Source organism: Nyctereutes procyonoides, unplaced genomic scaffold, assembly GCF_905146905.1.
Source record: "Nyctereutes procyonoides isolate TBG_1078 unplaced genomic scaffold, NYPRO_anot_genome, whole genome shotgun sequence".
Lineage (NCBI taxonomy): Eukaryota > Metazoa > Chordata > Mammalia > Carnivora > Canidae > Nyctereutes > Nyctereutes procyonoides.
Genome location: NW_026575052.1, coordinates 6052831 through 6076159, shown reverse-complemented (window position 1 = coordinate 6076159; position 23329 = coordinate 6052831). Strand labels below are relative to the sequence as shown.

The window sequence follows — 23329 nt, the reverse complement described above, 5'->3', positions numbered from 1 at the left end:
TTTGGCTGATTTCTTACTATCAGGAAGGCAAAAGCCTTTCTGTTTTACTGTTTCTCAGGGTCTGTGGAGTCCTGGGATGGGTGATTAAGGGTGGAGAGCAGTGCAGTTAGTTTACATTCTCCCAGTTAATTCTTCAGACAGCTGTTTCAGGGAGCAAACCCCTGAATGGAGATTCCCCGCTCTAGGGTAGCTGTATGTGTGCTCAGGGCCAGGCCTGTGTCGGCGCTTCGTCCTGTGCTTTTTTGGTAGCAGTATTATTGCTGGTCTCATATGGGGCTGGCCTTTTGTTCTCCAGTAAACAAATTAAAGTTGTTTTCAAATTAGAATCATTTAGTTGAAACTCTTAGAAATGGACTGAACTGCCTCCCTCTCCATCTGGTAGTAACAGCTTTGAGACCCTAGAGCACATTTCCTGCTTTCCAGTCCTCAGTCCTCCCCTGATTTTGCAGGTGAGAGCTCAGGCAGCCAGGAGGACCAGCTGTGCACAGCTCTGGTGAACCAGCTGAACAAATTTGCAGATAAGGAGACCTTGGTTCAGTTCCTGCGTTGTTTCCTGTTAGAGTCCAATTCTTCTTCGGTGCGCTGGCAGGCCCACTGTCTGACCCTGCATATCTACAGGTAGGGTCCCAGGGTTCATTTTGGCAGTCTGCATGGGTCCAGGATCCCAGTGGACAATGTAGTTCTGTCTTGCTGACTGAATGCATCACGCATTCACAGTCCCAGTGTCAATATTTATATCAGCCTGGGTCTTCTTGACTATTATAGATGTCTGCATCAGGTTATCTGCCTTTAGCCTGTTAAAGTGATGTCTTAAGTAAGAAATGATCATTTTTCCTGAGAGGGCTGTGTTTACAAGTTTGTAAAGCAACCAGGGTTCACTCTTTAGGCTACCTTCTGGAGATAGGAAAGATTGGAGCTATGCCTGTTAGGATCTACTGCCAAAAGAGTGCAGAAACAATTCGAACTTAACCCCTGGTTGTGGGGAGGTAGATATGTATATCTATAAAAATGGTACTTGGGCCTAGTTGATGAATAAAAAGAACCACAAGGTTTTCTGCTGATACGAACTATCCTTTATCCACAGAAACTCTAGTAAATCTCAACAGGAACTTCTGTTAGATCTGATGTGGTCCATATGGCCAGAACTCCCAGCCTATGGTCGTAAGGCTGCCCAGTTTGTGGACCTACTAGGATATTTCTCCTTGAAAACCCCACAAACGGAGAAGAAGGTAACAATTGACGTATGGTCAGAGGGGCTGACTTGGCATAGTTGACCTTTTTTTTCTTTTGAGTTAAGAACATGATCAACCCGCATAGGGGGTGCATATGTGAAATCTTTTTAGATGTATGGTAAGCACTGCCAACATGCGTACCACACAGATAACATATGTTAGCAAATAAGTACAGGCCCAATTTGCCTTAGCCAACAGGAGGTAATCAGGTGGGGAGGAAAATGCAACCCATTAAAGTTGCTTTAGGAAAGAAGGTGTACCCCAGGTTTTCCTGGCAGCCCTGATGACATCCCTAAAAGTGTCTCTGCAATTGGATAACCATTTCATGACTTCTCCATGGGAATAGAAATTATTTTCGTGTACAGGGTCTGGAGAGATGGCTGTCACTAAAGATTGTTGGACACTTGTAGGAGTTAGGCCCAGCCTTGTATGATTCTATGTGGGGGCTGAGAGGCCTGGTGCTTCTTGGACAGTATCAGCTAGACAGCAGAAGACAAAAGTCTTTGCCAGTAAGACTTTCCCTTGGGCTTTAACTGTGGCCTTTTTTTTATTGACTTCTGTTGCAGTTGAAGGAGTATTCACAGAAGGCTGTGGAAATTCTGCGGACCCAAAACCACATTCTTACCAACCATCCCAACTCCAATATTTACAAGTGAGCTTGTTCTGCTTTCTCCCTGTTTGAAGTCCCAGTTGCTATCTCCACATTGGTTGGCCTTTACATAAGAATCAATACATCTCTGCCTAGTTGGTTTTCGAATCCCTCCCATGTAGCTGAGGCCATGTGCCCATGGGGTACTCAGAATGTGACTGCTAAATTAGGTCTTGGTAAGCAGAAATTTGAGAATGTCTCAATTTCAAGTGTCTAAGTCTAAATCAGATAAGTTTACAGATAATGGCTATATTAAAAAAAACTTTTGAAAGAATATTTGCTGGTTAAACAAGCTATTATTTCCTTAGTTTTAATAGTGACTTTTTTTCCCTCTAAACTTCATTGATGTATAATTTATATATCACAAAAATCACCTATTTTTAGTATACAATTCAGTGATTTTTTAAATAAATTTAATTGTGACTCCTCTTGGAGTCAAATTTTAATGTCACTATTTAGGATTCCTCTGACCTCAGAACAGCTCAGAAATAGGAACCAACTTGGTAAATTGGTTGAAATTCCCTTCCTGTGACGTCTAAGCCCTATTGGGAGTTCTCACTTCCCCTTATGTTCTTACTAGGGTGGGGCTCACTTCAGGGAATGTTGAGCAGTGGCTCGTTCATGGCTTCTTCGTGAAGCTCAGTGCTTTCTAAGATGAAGATTTCCTTATGCTGAAACTGGTTTCTTCCTTAGTACCTTGTCTGGCTTAGTGGAATTTGATGGCTATTACCTGGAGAGCGATCCCTGCCTGGTGTGTAATAATCCAGAGGTGCCGTTCTGTGTAAGTGCCGTCTTCAACAGGGGCAGTCACGAGGCTTGCAGGGCTAGTGGGTTTCTTGTTACTGGAGCTTGAGTGTGGCCACATAGGTGTTTGGTCACTGGTGGTATGAATGCTTACTTGCCACACTTACCACCCTTAATAGAAACTTTATCCGCCACACTTACCACCCTTAATAGAAACTTTATCCGTGGATGAAGAGTGGGTTACAGTGATCAGTTTTGAAGAAGGCAGGATGAGCCAGTTACCTTGAACTGATACAATGTTTTGTGTGTACTCCTGTGTTTAGTATATCAAGCTGTCTTCCATTAAAGTGGACACGCGGTACACCACAACCCAGCAGGTTGTGAAGCTTATCGGCAGCCACACCATCAGCAAAGTGACAGTGAAAATTGGAGATCTGAAACGGACAAAGATGGTGCGGACCATCAACCTCTATTACAACAACCGGACTGTGCAGGCCATCGTAGAGTTGAAAAACAAGTAAGGGCTCCTCAGACTTGGGAAGGGGCAGCTTGTAAGGCTTTGCTGGCTCTGATTGCTAGAATCGGGTAAAGCAGCATATCCGTAGGGATTGGTAGGATCTTCTTACCCCCTTGCGTCATGACGCAGACAAAAGTGAAACACAGTTCCTAAGGGTGTTGACAAAGGTTCTTTTAGATCCCTGGGTGGCTCAGTGATTTAGCGTCTGCCTTTGGCCCAGGGCGTGATCCTGGAGTCCCAGGATCGAGTCTCACATCGGGCTCCCTGCATGGAGTCTGCTACTCCCTCTCCCTGTGTCTCTGCCTCTCTCTTTCTGGGTCTCTCATAAATAAATAAATAAAATGTATGTGTGTATGCATATATATGTGTATACATAGATAGATAAATAATAATAAATTAAAAAGTAATAAAATCATGTCCAGTGGAGCCTTTGGGGTCTCAGGAAGCAATTCACAGCCTTGCTTGGGAGGGGAAGCTGAGTGAGGGAACTTCAGGCTCCTCCTACTCGTGTTAATTAGGGCAGTTCTAGTTTTCTATAACATCTATATTGGGAAGTAGTTGTCATTTTTTTCAGTTAAGACACTGTTTTCTTGCTCATGGAGCAGGCAGTAGGTCTCAAGAAGCTCCTCTAGTATGCAGGCTGTCCTTCCATTTCCACATGTACCTTCCCTCCATATCCGCCCAAGTTGGATCTTTCTAGCTCACATCTTCCAGTGTCTGAGTGGGGGCATGTCGTTTGTGGGCCAAAGAAGGCATCAGCATGGGTTATAGTGTTGACTCCCAGAAACCGATCTCTTGTTGAAATCTTAGGCATTGCTGTTGGGCAGAGGACGTGGGGAGGTGCTGCTTGAATAGTAAGACTTTTGGGGCTGTTGTGCACGGAATGGAAGTATTGGTATCACTCTGAGTAGCAGAGTAAAGCTAGAGTTTACCACATCAGCGGACGGCTGCTAGGAGCACTGCCTGCAGGAAGTTTTCTTCCTTTGAGGAGTAGCTAACATTGGTGACCTGCAAGTAGAAGAAGCTGCTCACTGGGATAACCCACCGCCTTTGGAGGAGGTGGATTTCATTTTGTGTCGTGTAGCATCAGTGCAGCAGCTGGAAGCTCAGACTCTGTAGTAAGACCATGGGTTTACACCCCTGCCCTCTTACCTATCTCGACATGGGAGTTGTTGTGCTGCCTTTGTTTCTTTAACTGTAAAATGGAGATAAGTCCCCTCTTAGGGTGTTATTTTGAGGATTAGAACTAGTTTAGTGTATGTAATGTGCTGAGAACAGAGCCTAGCACATATTAAGTGCCCAATAAATATTACCTGTGATTAGTGTGATTATTCTAAATAATTACATGCCCCCTTTTTTTTTTTTTTGGTCTGTACTTGGCACATGGTACCTCTTGGGATTCAGGCTTCAGGGCAGCATACTTTTGGAGTAATGTCTTTTGTTATTTTTCTAGAATCTGAAATAATGATTCTACAGAGCACCTTAAAGTGCTTATATTCTTTTCTATAGTGAATATTTAAAAAATTAGGTTGGTATTATTTGCTGTATCTTCACTTCTTAAAGTGATCACTACCTTAGGAGAACACACGGGGACAGTCTTGCTCTTTGTCTCCTCAGACCGCTGTCACTGGAGGGGTATGAAAGTGGCTCCCCGGCCCTCTATCCCTCTAGCTGCCGCTCTCTCTCCTAGGCCGGCTCGCTGGCATAAGGCCAAGAAAGTTCAGCTGACCCCTGGGCAGACAGAGGTGAAGATCGACCTGCCCTTGCCCATTGTGGCCTCCAACCTGATGATTGAGTTTGCGGACTTCTACGAAAACTATCAGGCCTCCACAGAGACCCTGCAGTGCCCCCGCTGCAGTGCCTCCGTCCCTGCCAACCCAGGGGTCTGTGGCAACTGTGGAGAGAATGTCTACCAGTGTCACAAGTGCAGGTGAGGGGGAGAGTGTGTCGCTCCGGTTGGGGCCACATATGTCCCTTGTATCCCCTACAAGAGTCTCAGTGTTTGCTGCCTTCATCATTATTGGAGGGTTATGGGTGTGTGGAGTTCAAGGCTAGAAGGTGGTGGGGGAAAGAGCGGTGCCTGCGCCTGTCCCGTGGTAGCCTGGGGGTGGGGATCCCTCAGCTTAGTTCCAAGTCATCCTTTCTCATTACCTGGTTGTGTAAGCACCCTCACCTCTCGTCATCCTGACAGTTCCAGAATATGTGTGTGGCACTCACAGTCCCTGCACACCACTCCAAACCTCTGCTGCCGCCCCTCCCTGACCCAAACATTTTGGTTCTTTAGGTCCATCAACTATGATGAAAAAGATCCCTTCCTCTGCAATGCCTGTGGTTTCTGTAAATATGCTCGCTTCGATTTTATGCTCTATGCCAAGCCTTGCTGTGCAGTGGATCCCATTGAGAATGAAGAAGACCGGAAGAAGGTGAGGCTGGGTCTGTCCTATACTCAAGGACAGTGGCTTTGCTCTGAGCTTTGGGCAGCAGGGCTATTGGAGGGCAGTGTGCTTTTCCTTCTCACCCAAGTCTTCCTCGACTCAGCACTCTCTTCAGGACCTGGCTTTCAGGCGGGTGCAGATAATGGCATTGGAACATGTGATTTACATAGGACTTTGGAGCATGTTGGCAGTGAACTAGAATGTCTCAAGGGGCACGTAACTTTAGATTTGGAAAGGCAGAAAGAAGTCGGATGAGTGCCTTGCATTTATTCCAGAGATGTCTCGTATTACAACTGTTGGCCTTCCAGCAGTGTCTGCTTATCCAGGGTCTGGTTCTCAGTCTGTGTGGTGTGGTGGGACTAGGGATTAGATGATAGTCAAAAGTGGGGAGCTTTTGGGATTGCTGCTAGAAGCAGCATGGGAAGCAAGAGAACATTTAGCTATGAAGTCAGAAGGACCAAAGTTCCAGTTCCTGCTGTGTCTTTTTAGTGCTGTGTGACCTAGTGTAAATGACTTCTCTCAGCATTGTGTATTTTTATGTATGTTGTGTTAGATACATATTGTATGTTACTATAAATAATGTACCAACCCCAGGGATTATTGTGAGGAATAGAAGTGATGAATGTATGAAACGCAGAACCTGACTGTAGGAAATGTTTCAGGAAACGGTTAGCAGTTGGGATCACTCAAGGAAAAGCCTTCACACACAGCTCTGTCTTCTCCTGCTAGGCTGTTTCCAACATTAATACACTTCTGGACAAAGCTGACCGAGTGTATCACCAGCTGATGGGACACCGGCCACAGCTGGAGAACCTGCTCTGCAAAGTGAACGAGGCAGCCCCTGAAAAGCCGCAGGTAACCCCAAGCTAGAGGGGCATCTGGAGAGGGCTCTGGGTCTGAAGCAGGAGGCTGACAGCATACCTCTTGGGTTGCAGGATGACTCGGGGACAGCCGGGGGCATCAGTTCCACTTCAGCCAGCGTGAATCGGTACATCCTGCAGCTGGCTCAGGAGTACTGTGGAGATTGCAAGAACTCGTTTGATGAGCTTTCCAAAATCATCCAGGTAGAGGAACGGGAGCCGCTCTAGTGTTCTGTCAAGTGTTACCCCTCCTGTTTTCAGAGCAGGCCTGTTGCCCCCCTCTGGCAGTTCAAATCTTGGGTTTCCCTTGCCCAGTTGGCTGAAAAGGCAAGGTGTAGGTCACTGCACCATTTAGCTTCTCTCCCACTATAGTTTCTGGTGCTTGGCAGAGACCTGAATTTGTTCCAGAAGACTGAGGGTAACAGATGATTATAAATCTGTTTTCCTTGGCCCATTCACAACTCATCTTTCAGCAGAGGGGTTGCAAGTTTTAAAAAACTGGGTGTCAAGATTCTGTTCCCTCTTTTTTCTGATATGCCATATTTGTAGACTGGAAGGGCAGGGCACACCAATGCCAGTCAACCAAGGTGGGCTGTGAGGCCAATGGAATATTACTGACCTAATCTCCGTGGGATGGGAGGCTGGCCACAGACAAGCTGGTTCTTTGCCCCCCAGAATTGTCTTTGTTTCATGGGCCTACATCTCTGATCTTTGTGTTTGTTCTTTATGAGACAGCATTACATGGAGGTTAAGGACATGTGCTTCTGATCAGGGCTTGAGTTCTGATTCTGCCATTTGTCTTGGGCACACCAACTTTCCTAAGCTTCAGCTTCCTGTTCTGTAAAACAAGGATGAAGTATTTAATGGGTGGGATCATCACAAAGATTAAATTAGATCATGCATGTACAGTGTTTGTCTTATTTATTTATTTATCTATTTATTTATGTATCTGTTTATATATCTATTTATATATCTATTTATCTAGCTATCTTTCTACCTACTTATTTAGTTGACAGAGGAAGCACAGGCAGGGAGAGCAGCAGAGGGGGAGGGAGGAGCAAACTCCACACAGAGCCAGGAGTCCAAGGTGGGGTCAATTCTAGGACCCGAGATCATGACCTAAGCCAAAGGCAGACACTTAACCGACTAAGCTACCCAGGCACCCCTAAAGTGTTTTTTCAAACCAAACCTGATTTCTAGTTAACTTTCTCTTTCTCCTTCCTTTAATTGCTAATTTGTATCTCTTTTATCTTTTTTTTTTTTTTCTTAGAAAGTCTTTGCTTCACGAAAAGAGTTGTTGGAATATGACCTGCAACAGAGGGAAGCGGCCACCAAATCGTCCCGAACCTCCGTGCAGCCCACTTTCACTGCCAGCCAGTACCGCGCCTTATCTGTCCTGGGCTGTGGCCACACATCCTCCACCAAGTGCTACGGCTGCGCCTCGGCTGTCACAGAACATTGTATCACACTGCTCCGGGCCCTGGCCACCAATCCGGCCCTGAGGCACATCCTCGTCTCCCAGGGCCTCATCCGGGAGCTCTTTGATTACAATCTCCGTCGGGGCTCTGCAGGCATGCGGGAGGAGGTCCGCCAGCTCATGTGCCTGCTAACTCGGTCAGAGCCTGCCTTGGGATTGTGGACACAGTAACTCCTGCTGGCACGGAAATTGGTGGTAGCAGCCATGCTGGGAGCTTGGGGGTGCAAAGTGTGGTGTTTGTCACTGCCAGACGGGCTGGCTTACTTAGGAGGGCGGAAGAGCAGGAGATGGCCAGGGGTCTGGGTAAGCAGACTCTGTGAGCATTTGAGACCAGATTTCCTCATAAAAAGAATATTTGGCTTGTACTTTGTTGGTTCCAGTGAAGTTCCCTGAACAGTCTCTGGATTCTGGTGAGGGAAGCGAAGGGAGTGATCGGGCACTTGGACTTCAGACTCACATGGAAGAGGCCAGTGGAACAGTGTAGCCTAGCAGTGAAGCTTAGGCTCAGTGTTTGATCTTTGTGCTTTGGACAGCTTACCTACCTTCCCTGAGCTGAGGTTTTCATCATCTGAAAAATACTGATAATAATAGTAAATACCTTAAAGGCTTGTGGCGAAGGTCGAATGGTATAACTCGTGGGCAATAACTTGTATTTATTGAGTACTAGTATTGTGGATGCAGTCGCCAGAGCTAGATTTACTAAGTGTGCGACATGAGTTCCGGGACATGTTAGGTGATTGGTAACTGTTTCTTGCTGTATTATTTATTCACTTAGTGGGTGTTTTTTGAGCATCTGCTGAATGCCAGGCACTGTTCTGGACTCTGTGCAGTGGTAAATGAAACAGAGTCCCTACTTCCTGGAGCCTGCAGTCCAGGTGGGGAGAACTGTAGAAAGATACTTGCACAAGTACAGTGTCAGGAGATTGGGTTGTGAAAGGGAGGTACAGCTGGGGTGGTACCCCTGACTGTGGCAGGGATTGCTGCTGGGAGAAGGTGGTCAGAGAAGACGTGTGTGAAGTAAGGGGACAACCATGAAGATGTCTCAGCTGTGGTTGCACACATAGGAAACCTCACATTTAAGAGCAAGAGGCAGGCCTGTGCTGGGGATGATGCGGGAGCTGCTAAGGGTGGTCTGTGTAGGTGGTGTGAAGGAGGCCACCTGGGAAACAGGAAGGAGAATGAGACGTTTCTGGGGGCCAGATCCTGGGGGGATCTTCTAGGCCATTGGAAGGACTCTGGTTTTTATTCGAAACAGGGAAGGAAGTGAGAAAGTGACCTAGTACAATTGACATTGTCATGACTAATACAGACGTTCTTATGGTGAGGCGTCAGTGGGAAATGTGGGTACCTCATGGGAGGTAAAGTGGAGGCAGATGGAGAAAATGAGGAAAGTGTTGTAACCCATCCTGGCAGGGGTCCCCTGAATTCAGAGATTGGAGGATGTGGTGCACCAGGCAGTGCCTGGGGAGGTCTCTTTAGCCTGGGCCGTGCACGGGGAGATCTCTTGGATGCTGTAGTTGCTCTCCCCAGTGACTGCTGTGGGGCAGGTGGCTTTGATGGGCACTCTGTTACAGATCCAGGTCTTGTGGGGCCAATTTGTGGTCAGGCCCGTGGGGAGGCCAGGTGGCCCTTGGCATGGAATGCCTTTTCTCTGTGCTCCTTCAGGTAGGTAACAGGACTTCCATTTCTTTGTTTCCCCAGAGACAATCCAGAAGCCACCCAGCAAATGAATGACTTGATTATTGGCAAAGTCTCCACTGCCCTGAAGGGCCACTGGGCCAATCCCGATCTGGTGAGCAGGACAGCCACACTCTGACTCCTTCCCTTTCTCCTGCGTTCCCTCACTTTCTTTCCATCAGTCTCCCTGGCGTGGCTAGGGAGGCAAGGAGCAGCAGCCTGGAGAGCTCTTACCCTAGAATGACTGTCCCAGGTCAGAGCCAGCCTCAGGGAGAAGAGAAATTGGTGGTTGGCTGGATGGAGTACAGGGGTCTCTACCCCTCCTTTCTCTTTCTGATGGTGCCGAGTACTAGACATCTTAGTTCTGAGTTCCCTGATCAGAGCTTGGACATAAGCCCCAGTCCTGGTCTCACTTGCAGACTCTCCTCTTTTCATGTCTCCTCTCGTTGGCCTTCTAGGCAAGCAGCCTTCAGTATGAAATGCTGTTGCTGACAGATTCCATCTCAAAGGAGGACAGCTGCTGGGAACTCCGGTTACGCTGTGGTGAGCTGGTTAGGGGCTTTTCAGAAAGGGGATGGGGGCTTCGGGTGCAGTCCTAGCCACAGAGGTGGTGGGGCAGGGCAGCCGCCATGGACAGGACAGCCTTGCTGGAGCAGGTACAGGGTGCTATGACTGAGACTTGGCCTGTCCTTCCTGTCCCTGCCCCTAGCTCTCAGCCTTTTCCTCATGGCCGTGAACATTAAGACTCCTGTGGTTGTGGAGAACATTACCCTCATGTGCCTGCGGATCTTGCAGAAGTTGATTAAACCACCTGCTCCAACCAGCAAGAAGAACAAGGTACTGGGCGGGGAGTCACAGAGAGCAGGGTGGCAGCCCCCTCCTGCCCCAGCCAGCATGGTGTCCTGCCTTACCTGGCACTCAGCCTGCTCGTGGTGGGGCACCAGCACTTCCTTCGCCATACTTCAGCAGATAGGAGTTGGGATTTTTTTTTTTTTTTTAAGATTTTATTTATTCATGAGAGACCCAGAGAGAGAGAGAGAGGCAGAGACACAGGCAGAGGGAAATGCAGGCTACATGCAGGGAGCCCGACGTGGGACTTGATCCCGGGACCCCAGGATCATGCCCTGGGCTGAAGGCAGGCGCTAAACTGCTAAACTGCTGAGCCACCCAGGAATCTCCCCCCCCCCTTTTTTTTTTAAAGATTTTATTTATTAGGAGTTGGGGTTTTTGAGAAAGAAGGTTTCTCAGAGGAAAGTAAAGGGTAAAATAAACATGAAAATCAAGAGCCTTGAATAAGACAGCTTTACTGGAGGACTGTCTTTCCAGTCCCATTGGAGGACAGAGGACTCACAGCTCCCAGAGAGCACAGTGTTCTTTCCTGCCCCTGTGACTTTGACCATGCAGCATGGTGCTTTGGTGAAGATCCTAGGTTCTGAAGCAAGACTTCACGTCCCAGCTCTTCTATTTACTAGCCTTGTGACTTTGGGCAAGTTTCTGACTCAGGCTCCTCAGATTGCCCATCTCTGAAATGAGAGCACAATACATTGTGAAGAATCAGTTACTTGATGCGGTCACATGCCCAGAATGCTGTGTGGCTCATGTTAGTCCCTAGTAAATGGTGGCTGCCTCTGCATGCTGTCTACTGTGTATAGGATCTCCCCTCTCAGTGAGCTGCTCCTTAGAAGATCCAGTTCCCTGCTAGGCTGGTTGTGAGCTCCTTGAACCCAGGGATGTTAGTTTAGACGTTTATTTTATGTCCAGGGCAGAGTGTAATATCTAGCAGATGATAGCCACTCAGTGAATCATTAAGTGAGAGAGGAAAGCCAAGTTTTATTCTAAAATAACCATAGCCTAGCCCCAGATTGATGTGCTTGTAACAGCCTTTGGAAAACATGGACCATAATTCTTCACGGCCATGCCTGAGGCTCTCTGTCCCTTACTCCTCTGTGGTCATTGGGCTATTTGATTCCTGCCCCATCCCGATAGAATCCTTTGGTGAGAACAGTCTTTAGCATTGTAGGAAGTTTGCTTTCTGAGTGGTTAGCACTAGGGAGGAAGCTGGATCCTGAACAGTTTACTGAATTTTCTTTGACTCTCCTCTTCCTAGACAGTCCTTAGAAAAGGCAGGGCAGGAACGCCTGGGTGGCTCAGCGGTTGAACGTCTGCCTTTGGCTCAGGGCATGATCCCAGCATCCGGGATTGAGTCCCCTATTGGGCTCCCTGAGAGGAGCCTGCTTCTCCCTCTGCCTAGGTCTCTGTGTGTCTCTCATGAATAAATAAAAATCTTTTAAAAAGCTGGGGCGGGGTGGGGGAGGGGCAGCCCCGGTGGCCCAGCGGTTTAGCACCACCTTCAGCCCAGGGTGTGATCCTGGAGACCTGGGATGGAGTCCCGTATCTGGCTCCCTACATGGAGCCTGCCTCTCCCTCTGCCTGTGTCTCTGCTTCTCTCTCTCTCTCTCTCTCTCTCTCTCTCTCTCTCTCTCTCTCTCTCATGAATAAATAAATAAAATCTTTAAAAAAAAAAAAAAAGGCAGGACCGAAGTATCCATCTTCCTTCCCTTTGGTGAGGTTTATTTCCCCTCAGAGCTCATTCTCAGATAAAATTGGCCTTTGATTGAAGAAGAGCCCCACTTTCAGATAACCATCGATTTTTCCAGAGCGAGGCAGCAGATTTCTAGAGTTGCTTACCCTCTAAGCACCACAGCCCTGTGTCGATGTTCACACTGTGCTTAACGCTAGCCTAGAGAAAGCACCAGTTCTAACATTGGGACTCCCAGATGCCGGGTGTTGCCCAGACTATCCGGGAATCTGTGAGGTCAATGTCTGTGGCAGAATCTTCCGCTGACCCTGTTTGCCCTTCCAGGTCTGGCACCATTGGTGCTAAGGGCACATATTCAGTGGTGGGTTGGGCTGCTGGAGCCTCAGTGGGAAAGGCAACAGCTCCCAGCCACCCTCCTGGCTGGGCTCCTCTCTGTCCTGTGCTTTGACTCAAGGGGATCCTTGATGAAGCAGCACAAGTGAGTTTTAGTAAATCTTGACTCTGGTGGACTTGTGTTTTTAATATTCAGTGTGGAAGTACACAGAAGTGCTCCTGCTACAGCACTTATCTTGAGAAGCACATGGGGTATTATTTCAGATGCAGGCTGAGCCAGATGCTTTTCTTACGGAGCCCCTGTAAGAAAATGTTCTTGGGAAAATGTGCACCAGGCCAGTTGTGGTCATTCAGAATTGGGTGTTTGGCAGACACTTTTTTTAAAAAATGAATGAAGTATGCCTGTCACTTTAGAGGCATTGGCATAACTCAGTGAGCCAGTATTTTCCAAATGACCAGCAAATGCTACAGAATCATGAGTAGGTAAAACGAGTTTTAGTATAATGGACTATGAAAAGTTTATCCATTGATTTCAGCTTCCATATAACAGCCAATCTTTAAGAACCTATAACTTGTTAATAGTAGTATCAGAAAGAAAGAAACCCACAATTAAATGAGCAGTCTAGTAAAACATTCTTCTCTTTTCCAGCTGTGTATCTGTATGCAGCTGGGTGTTTTTCATGCACTTTAGCCCAAACAACTTCTCCCAAACAGCACAGAAGTAGGTTGGAGAATCCAGCTCCTACTAAGGCAGTCTGTTAGGCAAATTTTCAAAAACCTAAAGTAGTGTCACTTCTTCAGATGATTTTTACTTTGGAAATATAAAAAATGTCATTTAGGTAAATAAGTAGTAGATTTGTTCTCATTTTTAAATGGAATTAGTAAATATTTTAAGAATTTCTCATGCTTCTTAGCATGGTAAATACCAATAGAATCATACGTACAAAAGCTATTTAGAGTCTTCAGTAATTTTTTAAGAGTGAAGGAGTCCTGAGGCCAAAAAGCTTGAGAACGGCAAGCTTAGAGTGCTGTATGGATCTCTCTGCTGTGCACCTTAGTTTTGCTTAGTAGTGGCTCTTGAAATTCTAGAGACTGCTCAGAGACTCCTTGAAGATTTAGGTTAAGGAAACTGTGAGTCAGGTTTGGGATAGGAACTGGTGTTTGTGGTTGTAGGATGGTCTATAGGAAGCCAGGTACATCTTATCCTCTACAGTCAAAGCAGTGGCCTGAAGCCCAGCATGGAGTTGGTGCTGCTAAATTGGGCCAAAATGCTTTAACAGGAACACATATTTGGGCATAACTGATACAAACGTTGATCCTTCTGATCCTTGCTTTTGCATATGTCCCGCTGGGGTGTATGTGCCATTGTATTGGAGCCCAACTCAGGTATGCTCTGAAGCTCCCCACCCTGTTTGGCCTTCCACCTACAGGACGTCCCCGTTGAAGCCCTCACCACAGTGAAACCGTACTGCAATGAGATCCATGCCCAGGCTCAGCTGTGGCTCAAGAGAGACCCCAAAGCATCCTATGAATCCTGGAAGAAGTGTCTTCCTATCAGAGGTGTGTCTTTCTCTTCAAGACCGGGGAAGTCAACCCTCTTACCCATATCACGACAGCCCTGCAATCCCTACTTTCTGTCACTTCCTTTCCTTACCCCTGGTGAACCCCTGTGCCTGCCAGGAATAGATGGCAATGGGAAGTCCCCCAGCAAGTCAGAGCTCCGCCACCTCTATTTGACCGAGAAGTACGTGTGGAGGTGGAAACAGTTCCTGAGTCGTCGTGGGAAGAGGACGCCCCCCTTGGATCTCAAACTAGGCCATAACAACTGGCTGCGGCAAGTGAGTGACCACGTGCTCGGCCCTCTCCCTGCTGCCCCAGATGCCAGGCAGCCCATTTCTGCTCCTCCCCATGTGTCTGCTCTGCTCTCTCTTCCTTTCAGATATAGGAAGCAATGGGAGGTTCTTGGTTGTAGCCACCAGCGTGGTAGACTGGCCAAGATAGGATTTTCCTGTGCCTTTCTCAAGCTGGTGTGCTTGCCACTATCCTCCCTGGCCCCTTAACCAGAACAAAGCCTCAATGCTCCACTTTTCTCCTTTCATCCCTACCTCCTGCTGCCCTCTCCCTCTTTGTTCTGTCAAACATAAGGAAGGATTAAAGTAATTAAGGGCATCCACTTGTCCACTAATATATAAAATGAGAAATATTTTATTAGGTAGAAGTATTTAGTGTATAGCTATCCCAAAAATAGAGTTAAAAGAAATGTATGCTAAGAAAAAGACTTGATTATTTGACTAGTTCAGTCATTAGGGGCACCCTCCAGATTACTTGAGGAAGAAATTTTTCATGAAGAAGGGGACTCCTGAGCAACCACGGTTGCATCTGGCATTAGCTGTTGGTTTTCACCTTTAATCTTTTCCCTGAGAAGTGCCCCGAGGACTTCTGGAAGGGTGGCAGTTGATTGTGCCATGTTGGGGGCCTGGCGAGGCAGGCTGTCCCCTGAGCTGGAGCTTCTCTCCTGTGTCCTGCAGGTGCTCTTCACTCCAGCAACGCAGGCAGCCAGACAGGCAGCCTGCACCATTGTGGAAGCTCTTGCCACCATTCCCAGCCGCAAACAGCAGGTTCTTGACCTCCTCACCAGGTACTGCTTGAGTGGGGGTGGAAGAGTGTTCAGGCTTCACCTGGGGTCAGTTTTCCCTATTTTCCTTGGGGAATCAATAGGTCAGGATGATAGAAGGCACACCTGGGCTCCATACCCATATTGTGCTGCATAGAAGAGCACAAAACAGGAAAGGACTAGAAGCTGAGTGGTTCTGCTGCTGGTGGTAATAGAACATCAGCGCTGGTAGCTCACGGTCGTTAAGGTCGTAGAAGCATATAAATGTGCAGCCTGCCCCATCTCATTTCATCCTCATAGCACCCTAGGCTTGATGTGGTTGAGGGACTTGTCAGCTGAAGGCAGGATTGGAATCCAGGCAGTGGAGTTCCAAAGCCCACACCATCAGCCACTAAACTCCGTGGTACGCTTGCCTTCTCCACAAGCCACTCCGAACTAGTCTCGCTCCCCGGATAGGCACTCTGAAATCTCGGTGCCAGTTGGTCCGAATGAGTATAGTTCACTGCATCGTGTCCCCGTTGTGTGCGCGTGTTATCCCCACATGTGGGGAGTTCCCCGGGGGGAAGTTCGGGGTTTCCTGAGGTGCCCAGGAAGAAGCGGGGGAGCGCAGGACAGCAGAGGATGAGGTGGGAGGAGCGGAGGGTGCCTGTTGGAGCCACTGGAGCGGAGTTCTCACAGTGCTCTGTCTCCCTTGGGGCAGCTACCTGGACGAGCTGAGCATAGCTGGCGAGTGTGCTGCTGAGTACTTGGCTCTCTACCAGAAGCTCATCACTTCGGCCCACTGGAAAGTCTACCTTGCAGCTCGGGGAGTCCTGCCCTACGTGGGCAACCTCATCACCAAGGTAGCCGCCCCTCTGCTCAGGAGAGCCCTTTTCTGTTTCTGCTTTCATCCTTCATGCAATCCTTCTTGGCGGAGAAGAAATGTTTGTTGAAAAATTTATCTTTATAGCTTTGTGTATCATAAGGAGGCAGCAACCTGCTGGGGGCATTTCGGCTGTTCCTGGTCTTTGAGCCATCCCATCCCTTACCATCATTGTAAACTGCCCCCAGCTTTTTAGGAGTTCTGCACAGGTTCAGCTCAAGGGGTCATTGGGATAAAACGGTGACTGCAGAGTGTCTAGTTGCTGTTGCGGGCTCCTGGACTGCAACTGGAGGGGGCCAACATCGTCAGCAGTGCTGTTACTAACTCTGCCTGTTGTTCTGTATAGGAGATCGCCCGCTTGCTGGCCCTGGAGGAGGCCACCCTGAGCACTGACCTGCAGCAGGGTTACGCCCTCAAAAGTCTCACAGGTAGACTGAGCCTCCGGGTCTTTCCTTTAGGCACCCTGGGTATAGTTTGGGGGCTGACCTTTGTTCTTAGGGCACAGAGACTGACTCTGTTCTCTCTTGTGTTGACTCAGTGCCTATTTAAACTCTGTATGTTCCTCTTTGGTGGGCTGACATTTTTGAGCGCCTGCTCTGCTTAGAAGTTGCTTTGGAGTTCATCATAATCTTTGGAAGTCATGAATTTCCTTACTGTCATTCCCATTCAGAGCCCTGGCAGCAGCTTTTTTCTGTCCCTACAGGCCTTCTTTCCTCCTTTGTTGAGGTGGAGTCCATCAAAAGACATTTTAAAAGTCGTTTGGTGGGTACTGTGCTGAATGGATACCTGTGCTTGCGAAAGCTGGTGGTGCAGAGGACCAAGCTGATCGACGAGACCCAGGACATGCTGCTTGAGATGCTAGAGGACATGACCACAGGTAGCACTGCTCAGCGGCCCAGAGCAGGGGGGATGCCTGCTAGAAGATGATGGCAGGCTTCTCTCTACTATGAGAAAAGAGGGCGAGAAGCTCTGGTGCTTGGAGCTATGTCCTCAGATTGGTGTCTTTGCTTTCTGGAAAATTCTCCACCATCATCTCCTCAGTTGTCTTTGCCCCAGTCTCTCCATCAACCTTGTGGAACCCATCCTCTCATCCTTTTCTCTTTACTGCTCTGTTCTGGGCCCATCTCACCATCTCTTTATGCTGACTTCGGAGGATTTTTTTCAGTTCTTTCATGTAGTTCACTAGCTTTTTTCTTCACTGTGTTAGCTCTGTAGTCTACCTGTTGAGTCTTTGTGGTTCTCTATAGGTCACTTGTTTTTCACTCACATTTTCCATTCCTCTTGTAATTTGCAAACATAGCAAACATTTCTGTGTCTGATAATTCTAATGCTTGAAATATTTATCCAATTCTGCTGTTTGTTATTCCAGCTCTTGATTGTGATGCCTTAAATCTTTTGTATTTTGTGATTTTTGACTGTGAGCTCATGTTTCAGGGTTTTTTCTGTGGAAATTTTTTTTTTTAAAGATTTAAAATATTTTTTTTAGAGATAGAGTGCGGGGAGGGGGACAGGGATGGTGAGGCAGACTCCCTGCCAAGTGCCAACGCCTTACATGGGGCTCGAGCTCAAGACTCTGAGATCATGACCTGAGCCAAAACCAAGAGTTGGATGGTCAGTGAGCCACCCAGGCACCCTCTGTGAAAATTCTTTAGGACCGAAGCCAAGTATGGGTTTCTCCAGTGAGGATTTGTAACTGTTTCTGCAAAGCATCTCTAGGCACTGCCGAAGACTGGGGTAGTCGTTCATGAAGTTCTGAGCTTCAGGTTTTGTAGACCTCTTTAGGTAGTATGAAGTTTGAGCCACAGACCCCTGGGAGGGGCAGCCTGTTATGAGTTCTTTCCAGGGAGATCTTTTTCTCCTCTAGTCAGTGCCAGATTATAAGGGAACACCATTTCATTTTTGTGACTTGCCTGGGGAAGAGGGAGAGTTACTTCTAGTTGACCCTTATACCATGGTGTAGCTCTTTTGGGGCACCAGACTTTTGTGTGTGGGGAGGGGTTCCCACTAGATTCTTCACCTTGGCAGACCTGGGGCTTTGTGTCTAGCTCTCAAATCCTGGCAGGTTCTGGAAACCAAAGCTCAGACACCAACTTCCTCTGTAGGTTCCGAATATCTCCTAGTTTTGGGTTTTGATTCGTCTTTGCTAGTGGACAGTTCACTGATAAATGTTACTTAAGTGGTGAGGAGTGGGAGTAGATCAGGAAGTGTAGTCTGTCAATTTCAAACATGAAGACATTCCTGATGTATTTTCGTCATGCCATGCTGAGCCAGTTTGTGACCTTGCCATGTCAGTTGGACCCCCTCCCCCCCCTTTTAAAGATTTTATTAATTTATTCATGAGACATACACTCACAGAGGCAGAGACCTAGGTAGAGGGAGAAGCAGGCACCATGCAGGGAGCTCGATGTGGGACTCAATCGCGGGTCCCCAGGATCACAACCCGGGCTGAAGGTGGCGCTGAACCGCTGAGCCACCCAGGCTCCCCCTACTTCCCTTTTTAAAAAATATTTTATTTTATTCATTTGAGAGTGCATGAGCAGGGGGAGGAACGGAGGGAGAGGGAGACAAATTCTAGCTGACTTTGTGCTGAGTGCAGAGCCTGTCACGGGGCTTGATCCCAGGACCTTGAGGTCATGACCTGAGCCGAAACCCAAGAGTCAGACGGTCAGACGCTTAACTAACTGAGCTGCCCAAGCCTCCCACAGTTGGATCCTTTTGAAGCATATTCCTTCTGTGACTTGAAGTTGTCTCTCTGGTTTGTAGAGGGTAGTCCACCTTTATCACTTAAGGTTGAAGCTTTTAAAGCTATAATTTCCCTTTGATTTGCCTGGAATACAGTTAGGATTGTTATTTGACATTTTTGAGTACCTGTTTTGGCCAAAAGGATGCTAGTTGAATAAAGCATAGTTCCTCTCCTTGAAGTGATCATTCTGAGAGGAAGCAAGATGCACTATGTTGACTTGGGCACTCTGGCTTTCAAATGCCCGAGTGTGGTCTGAGCATGGAAATCAGTCAGCTTCAAGTTTCCAGTTGAAATATTGATATTGTCATGCAGGGCATTTAAAAATTTACCAGAAAGAAAGAACCTGCTGGTGATTGTGCTTCATGTAAAGTCTCATCAGGGTTTGTGTATGTGAAGCTCTCTCCCAACTGACGTGGCCACTTTGATTTCTGGCAGGTACAGAATCAGAAACCAAGGCCTTCATGGCTGTGTGCATCGAGACAGCCAAGCGCTACAACCTGGATGACTACCGGACGCCTGTCTTCATCTTTGAGAGGCTCTGCAGCATCATTTATCCCGTAAGCCATGCTTCTTCCTGTGCCTCCCAGGGGTCCATGTGCGCCATTCTGCCATGAAGCCTGTTAGTTTTGGGGGGTCTAACCAGTTGTGGGCCATTTAGTTACCGTTTTAGAAAGCTCCGATGACAACACAGAGGCACTCTCTTAATTTTCTTGCTCCTTAATGATGGGAAATCTGATGACCTTCCTTGGTCTTATGTCTTAGATTGAAGGTCTAGACCAATCTTAAGAATGGGGTCTAACCACTCCCCTTGCTAAGATCCTGCTGCTTTACCCATTCAGTATGCTGTGAAAGAAGCAATATTGAGCTAGAGTGAAGAAATGCTCCCTCTCTTTCTGCTTTCCCCGCCTCTGTTTAGTGCACACACACATGCACATGTGTTTGTTTCTCTCGCCAAGCTATCCGAGAGCATGGTATGGCCCAAAGACCCTCTCCTGCTGAAAAATATCGGTGTTATCAGTTAATGATGAGAGTTCTTTGGGGTTTCGTGTGCCTGAGTGTTACATAATAGAAAGACCCTCCTTTTGGGGTGGGGGTCATCAGTGGCAGAGTCGTCCCACCGTGGATGGGCTAGCATTGCTTGAGGCGAGCAGGAGGAGGAAAGCCCTCTCTCCTTGGTTTAGTAACAGCTTTGATAACAGGGCCCATGTGCTGGTCATGTGGGCTTTCTCTCCTACTCCACCCTTGAGTTTCAGAGGAGATGCTTGATATTGAAGGCTATTTGAAGTGTATGTAGAATCACCTTTGAGTTTCTATTGTTTATATCTTAAAACGTGTAAGGGGCTAGATGTTTCCTCCTTGTGTTTGTTTCCATGGAATGAAGTAGCATAGTCTGAATCCAAAAGACCTCTGCCATCTGTCTGTAATATCTTTATGCCATCCCTGCCAATGTGTTCTTTGTCCTTTAGGAGGAAAATGAGGTCACTGAATTCTTTGTAACCCTGGAGAAGGACCCCCAACAAGAAGACTTCTTACAGGGCAGGATGCCCGGGAACCCATATAGTAGCAATGAGCCAGGCATTGGGCCACTTATGAGGGATATAAAGAACAAGATTTGCCAGGACTGTGACTTGGTGGCTCTCCTGGAGGATGACAGCGGGATGGAGGTAATAAGTGTAGGATTGTTGCTCTCATGGCTAAGAACTTGGGCTGGGGTCACATCCAGGTACCTCCCTACTTAGTAGCTGGTTAACCTTGGGCAGGTAGCTTGCTTTAACTTCTTCCTCTGTAAATGGGGCCAGTGGTTCCCACCTACGTATCTTACCTGGTGTTAAGGTTAATTGCCTGTAAAGGGTACCCAGGGCCTGGCATGCTGTAAGCAAATGGTGAGTGAGTTTTGCTTGTCACAGAGTAGGATTTTATTATTTTTGTTGCTCTGACAGATTTCCCAGGGATTCCAAGTTAATTAAGCTCTCTAAATACTGGCACAATGGCCCCTGTGCAGATTTCTGGCCCTGTGTCTAGTACCTTGTGGCAGACAACTCCAGGATCTGGGTTTGTCATCTATGGGGTGGAAAGCCTGTTCGGAGAAATAGAGAAAATGGTTTTTCTGGCAGAACCTAAGAGGGACTCCGGGTAGGAGAAGATCTTCAGCAGTAGATTTTAACTTGGAGTTAGTGGTCTGGGTTAAGGGTATTTGTACCCTTTGAAATTATGTCCCAGATTCTGTGTGTTGTGCACACACGTGTGCAGTTTAGAGAGGGAGAGTTGATGAGTCCAGAACACAAAAGTGATGGGTTAGGAACTGCTGTCATTAAGTACCCTTTCATCTTGAAATGTACTGCATTATAATTACTTGGAATAACAGCCTCGTCTCCTCTACTGTTCAGCTTCTAGTGAACAATAAGATCATTAGTTTGGACCTTCCTGTGGCCGAGGTTTACAAGAAAGTCTGGTGTACCACGAATGAGGTATGTGCTTGTTTTCTTGGAGGTGGGGTTTTACTTTTCTGACTTATGCAGACTTGTACCAGGAGGCACTGTTGTTAATCATCCCTGCCCAGCTTGTCACCGTGCTTCCACAGCCGTGCCTTTCCTGGCTCTGGTTGTTGAGAAAGCCAGTCATCTTGTCCTCCTTTTGAGGCATCTGACCAGTGGTAGAAGAGCTCCAGGGGAGGACAAGCGTGTCTGGCTTGGTCCCCTCAGGCCTACAGTGTCAGAGGAGGCATGTGACAGGAAGTGCTTGCTGTCCTGGATCCTTTCTACATGAGCACCTCTCCACTAAGATGAGCACTCTGCTTTCAGGGGCCTGCTCACGTGGAGCCTTCAGGGAGCGAGCATGGCTTCTGTCTTACTAGCAGGGAAATGAGACGCAGACAGGCAGTTCTTGAGGATAGGAAAGGGAAGTGAAGGAAGCATGGTGCTTTGGTCCTTTGGCCCCCTTAATACCGTTTGGCCTCTCCGTCAGGGTCTTAGGTGTTCTGTTTCCCTCCTCTTCCCATCCCTTCATCAGGGGGAGTTTTTAGTCAAAGTAAATGGAAGTAGGGCAAGCTAGTGTGCCATTAAAGCACGGTGAATTTTTCCATATTGAGTCCCAAATATTTCTGGAGAGTTTAAGACACTGGATTGGTAGTATCTATTTGGCCTTTGGTCTGTCACGTGTTTTTGCTTCTCTCTTTTCTGTTCTCCCACTATGCTGGGAATCCTGGTCAGCAGGTATTGCTGCTGGTTAGCAGAGGGACGCACAGAAGATTGCCCGGTCCAGTGCATCTTGTCATTGACACTTAATGCAGCAAAACAGAAACATACAGATTCGATCCCTGGTGTACACAAAAAATAAACACCAAGCTTCTATGCCTGCCTTGTAAATGGTGGTATGGAACCCAAAGAGCATACTTGGGCATCTCCCTCCTTGAACCATGAGGCAAGGTAGAAGTTGAGGATCACTGCCCTTCACTTTATTGCTCAGTCCACTGAGGGCTTCTTCTGGCAAAGTCCAGAGTTTGTGGTACCTTTTTATCAGGGCCTTCATCAACTTGCCTTTTTATTCTACCCCTCTGTTTCCTGATAAACAGCCTTTCTCCTTAGCTACTGACTAGAGCCTGGTCTGCTTCTGTGTCTCTGTTTCTACCCCTGTTCTCTGGCTGTTCATTCTCTTAAGTTGCCATTGGGCTTCCCTATCTGCAAGTGGCCTGACAGGTTCTCTCCCATGAGGCTTTCCTCTCCTGAAACTGAGCACAGACGTAGAGGCAGGCAGCGTGAATTAATGTGGTACCTGCTCTTCAACTTCATTTCACACAGGGTGACTTTAGACCCCTGTTTCTCTTACCTCCAAAATGAGAGTAATGTACACAGTAGAGTGCCTAACTTAGTATACAGTATATAGTGACCTGTCCTGATCCTCCAGTCTAGTAAAGTGCTCTACTCTTCTAGTTTGCAAAAGACTTATTTCTAATCCTTCCATCAGGTTAGATTATTTCTAATCCTTCCATCAGGTTAGAGGTTTTAGCTTGAGTAACTTGGAAAGAACCCTTTCCTTGTTGTGTGGTTATGTGAAGATCTCAGGATTGGCTTATGCTCTTACTTTTGATTCCTGAGTCTTGAATCAAAGCTCTTTAATCTTTTTAAAAAAATTTTTTTATTGGAGTTCAATTTGCCAACATTTAGCATAACACTCAGTGCTCATCCTGCCAAGTGCCCTCCTCAGTGCCCATCACCCAGTCACCCCAACCCCCTGCCCACCTCCCTTTCCACTACCCCTTGTTCATTTCCCAGAGTTAGGTGTCTGATGTTTTGTCACCCTCATTGATATTTTCACTCATTTTCTCTCCTTTCCTTTTATTCCCTTTCACTAATTTTTATATTCCCCAAATGAATGAGACCATATAATGTTTGTCCTTTTCCAATTGACTTATTTCGCTCAGCATAATACCCTCCAGTTCATTCCACGTCGAAGCAATTGGTGGCTATTTGTTGTTTCTGATGGCTGGGTAATATTCCATTGTATACATATACCACATCTTTTTTTTTAAGATTTTATTCTTTTTTTTTTTTTAAGATTTTTATTTATTTATTCACGAGACAGAGAGAGAGAGAGAGAGAGAGAGAGAGAGAGAGAGGCAGAGACACAGGCAGAGGGAGAAGCAGGCTT

The 23329-nt window shown here is 47.2% G+C and overlaps 1 protein-coding gene across 4 annotated transcripts in view; it reads left to right on the top strand.

Moving 5' to 3' along the window:
* Positions 1–23329, top strand: part of UBR4 (ubiquitin protein ligase E3 component n-recognin 4) — a 131746-nt gene that overhangs the window by 85803 nt on the left and 22614 nt on the right. For all 4 annotated transcript variants that reach the window (XM_055332842.1, XM_055332844.1, XM_055332843.1 and 1 more), the window contains 22 exons: positions 450–618; positions 1085–1229; positions 1799–1884; positions 2575–2662; positions 2949–3142; positions 4833–5072; positions 5427–5565; positions 6307–6432; positions 6513–6641; positions 7708–8051; positions 9616–9706; positions 10050–10134; positions 10301–10428; positions 13894–14023; positions 14144–14301; positions 14992–15101; positions 15778–15919; positions 16286–16367; positions 16643–16816; positions 19118–19239; positions 20149–20346; positions 21070–21150. In XM_055332842.1, the coding sequence (XP_055188817.1) occupies positions 450–618; positions 1085–1229; positions 1799–1884; positions 2575–2662; positions 2949–3142; positions 4833–5072; positions 5427–5565; positions 6307–6432; positions 6513–6641; positions 7708–8051; positions 9616–9706; positions 10050–10134; positions 10301–10428; positions 13894–14023; positions 14144–14301; positions 14992–15101; positions 15778–15919; positions 16286–16367; positions 16643–16816; positions 19118–19239; positions 20149–20346; positions 21070–21150 (3161 nt within the window). The remainder of the gene's footprint in view (positions 1–449; positions 619–1084; positions 1230–1798; positions 1885–2574; positions 2663–2948; positions 3143–4832; positions 5073–5426; positions 5566–6306; positions 6433–6512; positions 6642–7707; positions 8052–9615; positions 9707–10049; positions 10135–10300; positions 10429–13893; positions 14024–14143; positions 14302–14991; positions 15102–15777; positions 15920–16285; positions 16368–16642; positions 16817–19117; positions 19240–20148; positions 20347–21069; positions 21151–23329) is intronic.